The sequence below is a fragment of the Amphiprion ocellaris genome, chromosome 20, assembly GCF_022539595.1.
Source record: "Amphiprion ocellaris isolate individual 3 ecotype Okinawa chromosome 20, ASM2253959v1, whole genome shotgun sequence".
In the NCBI taxonomy this organism is placed as follows: domain Eukaryota; kingdom Metazoa; phylum Chordata; class Actinopteri; family Pomacentridae; genus Amphiprion; species Amphiprion ocellaris.
Window position 1 is genome coordinate 96,833 of NC_072785.1, and position 5,940 is coordinate 102,772.

At 40.8% G+C, this 5,940-nt stretch overlaps 1 protein-coding gene across 1 annotated transcript; it reads right to left on the bottom strand.

Annotated features, from left to right (window-relative positions):
- Positions 1 to 3,029: 3,029 nt before the first annotated feature.
- On the bottom strand, positions 3,030 to 5,594 carry LOC129347735 (E3 SUMO-protein ligase ZBED1-like). Its single transcript, XM_055005697.1, has 3 exons — positions 4,287 to 5,594; positions 3,654 to 4,020; positions 3,030 to 3,356 (listed from the first exon to the last, which is right to left on the bottom strand). Exons 1-3 carry the CDS (start codon positions 5,099 to 5,101, stop codon positions 3,030 to 3,032), a joined length of 1,509 nt encoding a protein of 502 aa, XP_054861672.1. The 5' UTR covers positions 5,102 to 5,594.
- Between the last annotated feature and the right edge of the window lie 346 nt (positions 5,595 to 5,940).

Consider the following 5,940-nt stretch of genomic DNA (forward strand, 5'->3'; position numbering starts at 1 on the left):
CTGATTGCTGCAGCTGAAACTAATTGTAGCAATCAGCAAGACAGAATGCAGGCAGGTGAAGCAGGTGAAGCAGGAGGGAGAGAGACAGGGAGAGAGAGAGAGACACATGAGGGAGAGGTGACAGACAGAGGGAGCCAGAGAGAGAGACAGGTCAAAACAAACAGATGAGGAACAATGGGAGAAAAGAAACAAGGAGGAAGAAGGGCAGAGGCTGGAGCAGGATCATAACACTGAAATGTGAGAGGAATTGAATCAGTCTTTTTAACTTACGAGACAGGGTATATTACTCATGCTATAACTTCCTTGTTAGAGTAATTCAGTTTCAATTCAAGTTTACATCAACTAGTCAATCCCAAATTGTTCACACTGTTCCATCTCAGCTGCTAAAGTTCTAACAACCACTCAGTTACCTGTTCACATTACACCAAATTCTGCTTCTGGCTTTCAGCTTGTTATAGAAATTAATTATTTTTTTCATTTTAATTAATTGTAAGGCACCAAGTAGAAAAGACTTCAAAGTAAAATCACGTCTAAAGGAGACAGAACATATGTGAGCATATCCACAAAACAAGAGCTATATATTTTTAAACTCTTTGTATAGTTCGGTCAATTTTGTTTTTGGATTTATTACAGTTCATACTGTGAATCAGTATTTTATGCTAAAATATTTCTATTTATTTCTTACTTGCTGATGATGTGTTTCCTTTATTTGTACTGTGATCCCAAATTGATTGATATTGATATTATTAATGCATACTAGGTCCTTAATGACTTGCGAGGTTGTAGCAGTGACCAAGCAATCTTTCTTTAGACCTTGTTACATTTGATCTAGTGAGCAGCAAATCTTGCCCTGCCCTCAGACAGCTCATGTACTCATATTCAATTTGATACTCACAAAACCACCTGGCATCCAAATGCAATGCACAGAAATCATTACAGCTTTCTCACAACTTATGAAGCAATCGCGGTGGAGTCATATTTATTGAGGACAAATGAAAGAGAGAGAGAGGGTTGCTGGCTTGCAGTCCCCCTGAGGTCAAAATCCAAAATTCTTACTGATCCAGTCTAAATAACTCTTTATAGAGAGTGCTGTTCCTCTGAATGCTCATTTTGTCAGTTCAAAATTAATTATACTGTATTATGGAAGCATTTAAAACACTGTCTTCTCACATTTGTAGGACACACTTGCACACACACAAAATGTGCATGGTGTCTATCTTAGACTTGAATGGCCTCTCATCTAAAATGCATGCTGGGTGTTAAGACACAATGAGTGGCTTCACTTCTGTGATTGATTTCCATGGCTGAGAGTGTGAGAGAGGGCAGAGGAGTGAATAGATTGTGTTATCAGCTGGTTAGCATGGGGAGGGCAGTGAGAGACATCACTGATGCTTTGTGTTTATTGATCTGACCCCTGAGCAATATTAATTTCTTTCTCTGCAGGTTGTTTTACTGCTGACTCCTCTTGCTCATCATTGAGAATAGATTATCGCTGGGACCACACAAGACCTTCTGTGATTCTCTTTAGTAGATGACAAATGCACTTGAAGATAAGATCACTACCCTGCGATCTCTTAGTGGTCTCATCTCCTTTTCACATCTGCCATGTTATGATGGGATGTCGGTCAATAAAGCAGATTCTTTAGCAGCTACACTGATTTGCTCTTTAAGGTATATTTAGACATACTTAAACTATTTTGTTAAACCCTTGATTCTCGATCAGTTTTTGTGTGTGTGTTTTAAAAACATGTATATTTTCTGAATGACGATAAAGGAAAATAAAAACATCTTTAAAGATCTTAAGTTCCACTTGCTTTCTTAGCATTTACAGCTGCATGTCAAGGTCGTCTTAAGCAGAGTTGTCATCAGTCGTCATCAGCAAAGTTGTTGCTGGCTTAGTTGTCAAAGATTTAGCTTTGATCATGTGATCTATGTATGGACTTTAAGTGACATTAACAGTCAGTTGTATATGGGAGGAGACAGAAACTCACACACTTTTGACAGCACCACACTGCATGGTACGTTAGCTATATATATATATATATATGTATATATATATATATATATATATATATATATATATATATATATATATATATATATATATATATATTTAACTCTTTTTTTTTTTTTTTTCTTTTGAAAAAAAAAAAATATATATATATATATTTAACTCTTTGATCTCTGACTCAGTGTCTCAGGCTGCACTTTCACTTTTACAGTGTGGTGTGTGAGTGCCAGCAGTTAGCATGTAAGGGCACTAAACATGCCCTGACATGCACCAGTGCACCATAACCTAGAACAGAGCAGCTCAGATTAGACTACACACAGAGGGTAGTGATGGGATTTATGGCTCTTTGAGGGAATCCGGATCTTGGCGATCCGTTCCTTTCAAAGAGCCATTCAAAAGAATGTCTCTTTTGGCTCTTTTTAAATTTAGTCAGTTTTGAGAATCCAGCTTGGGGGCATCTCAGTTTATCCTGGAAATAATCACTGGGAGGAATGATGATTTGAGATTTGTAGTCAAATAATTAAAACTCTGAAATTACACACCAATATCTGAGTTTGAGTTTTCTGAAATATTGATTATTACCTCATTTGTCATGTGTGGACTATATTCCCTCTGCTTAGACAGTGACATCACTATTTTGGATTTAGGCTACCTTTAGTACAATGTGAGTGTGTGTATGTGTAAAGCTATGCTGACTTATGTTATTCATACAATACCTACTCACAAATAAACATTAAAAACAAAGCCGGCAGCAATGAATTTCTGTGCAAAACAGCTTTTAGTGCAAAAATGTAGAACAGTATCACAACAAAGAACATTTTGACAGAAAACAAAAAATCAGTCAGTATACTGTAAATAAAATTAGAATAAATAAAATGGAAATGTTTACATACAGTCAACTATTACTACTATTACTACTACTACTATTAACACTGTAAACTGCAAATAGGACATCAGCCCCTTCAAGTTTTAAATGACACAAAATGCTATGTAAATAAATACAAAGCAGTTCCTGACTTTATGGCTTTTTCTGCCTCTCTCTCTTGTCCTTGGGCAAATCTGCATTAAGGAAGACAAGAGCTCTGACCATTTTGGGTTTAAGGCGACTTCTCCTCTCTGAGATTATCTGGCCAGTTTTCGAGAATATTCTCTCAGAGGGAACTGATGTCGCCACAACACAAAGCTTCCTGGCCATCAGCTTGCTAAGCCTGGGGTAAACAGGGGCTCGACTCTCCCACCACTTGAGGGGATCCTCATGTGTTGGAAGAAGAGGCTCCTCCAGGTAGGCTCGCACCTCCATGACAGCATCGGCGGTGGGATTCCTGGCTTCCACTGTTCCAGCCACCTGCTCATAGGGGTGAGAGATATAACAATGGGAGATACCATTTTTGTGAGATTGTGATTAGATTAGATTAAATTAGATTCAACTATTGTCATTATAGAGTGTAAGAGAACAGAGTAATGAAATGCAGTTTAGCATTTAATTACAAGTGACAATAGTAGATTTGCATATGTACAGCATGTGCAGTACACAGATTAAATGTGATTTACAGCTAGTGGAAGTTTTAGACTGAGATATTAGACTGATTTCATTCTAGAGATTTTTAGAGAAAAAAATGTGAATAATTGTTGCCACCCTTACTTCCTCATGGAAATAGCTCCAGACTATTGATCCAGCACCACTGCCTGCTCCTTCCAGTCCTTCCACAGCTGGTTGCTGCTGGATGGGTGTGCCACTGCTTATTCTTGCTGCTGCAGTTGACAGCCTTTGAAACGTCTCATCTGCTGTTCTGCCATCAGGGAAGGCCATCCTCTTAAAACGAGGGTCAAGTGCAGCAGTATCTGCTAGTATGTGGTTGGCATGAATCTTGTGGAATCGCGTTGACATACTTGCACACAGACTGTCGATCACACCTTGCGCTGCTGCTGTTGTAGTGTTTCGCCGGAAATCACTGGTGGCTCTTTGAAGTCCCCTGGCCAGCACTATGACCTTCGAGGCTGTCAAGTAGCTAGTGAGAAAAAAAAATAATGTTAGAATTTTAAAACTGAAACAATAATAAATACTACAATGCATTAAACAGATATCTATTATCAAATATCCATAATTTATTATCAGTAAATTGGCATGAAGGCTACAGAAATCTACTGACAATGATATAGACTTCACTGTATTATACAGATATCTATTATGGTATAAAACATTCATAATTTATTATCAGGTAATATGCATGCATGCTAAAGAAATATACTGTAGAGCAGCTGAGCTAGTACATACCTTTCTGCACTGAGTTCCACAGTGACTTCCTCAAATGGTTGCAAGATTGTGCACAATTCTTGCACTGTGGTCCATTCCTCCTGGGACAGGTGGCGGACAGGTGCATTGGTGACGGCCAGGGTGGAGATTATGGCATTTTTACTGGCAATAAAGCTTTTCAACATGTAGTAGGTGGAATTCCATCTTGTAGGGCAATCCTGTTTGGGTCGGAGCTCCTCCATATTCATTTGTAGTTGAGTCTCCTTCAGTTTTTGTGCCCCCACAGTGCTTCTGTGAAAGTATTCCACTGCCTCTTTGACCTTATCAATGATGGGCTTTGGAGCTTTCAGGGCATCTCTGACCACCAGGTTAATGGTATGGGCCAGGCATGGTAGGTGCATCCATCCAATGGTTTGTATTGCCTTTGTAACATTTGACGCATTATCGGTTAGGAAGCACACTACTTTCTTGTCCACCCCCCACTCTGCTGCAACACTAAGTAGCGGTTGTGCAATGTTATCTGCTGTGTGCTGCTCACTGAATTCAAAACAGTCCAGGACGCAGGAAGCCACACGGAAATCCTCAATAAAATGACAGGTTACAGACATATATGATTCTGTCGTTCTTGAAGTCCAACAGTCTGTGGTTAAACAGACAGCTGGTACTTTTGACACCCTTCTCTTCAAAGATGCTGTCTCCCTGTCATACATATCTGTGACCTTCTTGACAAGTGTCTTCCTACTTGGAAGAATGTAGGAGGGGTTGAGCGCCTGTGAATATTTTTTGAATCCTGTGTCCTCCACTATTGAGAAAGGCTGGAAGTCAGTGGCTATCATCTTTGCCAGCTCTTCGTCTATCTTCTCCTGTCTTAATGGGGTCAAGACAGGAGGTAAATACTGACTGATGGATGTCTGCCTTTTTGGTCCTGCCTGGCTAGGCAATGTGGTGGGCCCAGTGGGGTCAGGCTACTGTAGATGCAGATGTGGAGGCAGAGGAGGCAATGGACACATCAGTGTCACTGCTGTTGTCTGAGTCTGGCTCTGCTCTCAAACCTGTGACCTGCACTGTTGGGTGTTGAGTCTTCAAATGCCTGTGTAAATTATTTGTTGACCCAGACTTGAATGAAATGACTTTCTGACAAATGCTGCATTTAGCCTTACTGTTTTCTTCGCGAGAAAAGTGCCCCCAAATGCTGCTCCTTCTCCTCTGACTCATTTTCAGACGTGTGTGTGTCTTCTTCGTTCGAACAACCGGCTACTACGTTGGCACTGAGACAGAGAGGCACTCGTGCACGTGTGTTTGTTTTTTTAACCGTGACAGCAGCGTGCACGAGTCATGGCTCCGCTCCTAATCAATGACAGAGGCACGCAGGGTTTTTTTTCCCCACTGCACTGGAGCACTCACGTGAAGAATGCATGCACAACACTCCTGCGCGTGCGCCCCTCCCCTCAAGTGTTCTGTCTCTAGCGGAGGGGCAGGGAGCATAGACCCTATGCATAGACCGAAGGAGGAGTTAATTTGTGTGCGTCTGCTTTAAACACGCATAGGGAAAAAAGAACGACGGAAAGAACGGCTCTCCCCCAGCCGCGACTCGGCTCCGATCGTTCATGTTTATGAGCCGTTCAAAAGAATCGGCTCGTTCGCGAACGTCACAACTCTAACAGAGGGAGTGTAA

What these genes read in the sequence shown, in the direction of transcription:
- LOC129347735 (XM_055005697.1), bottom strand. Translation starts at nt 5,101, where the DNA reads ATGATAGCCACTGACTTCCAGCCTTTCTCAATAGTGGAGGACACAGGA. An exon ending in GTGGAACTCAGTGCAGAAAG is followed by an intron (nt 4,021 to 4,286) that starts GTATGTACTAGC and finishes TTTTCTCACTAG; the next exon opens with CTACTTGACAGCCTCGAAGG. An exon ending in GGAGCTATTTCCATGAGGAA is followed by an intron (nt 3,357 to 3,653) that starts GTAAGGGTGGCA and finishes CCCTATGAGCAG; the next exon opens with GTGGCTGGAACAGTGGAAGC.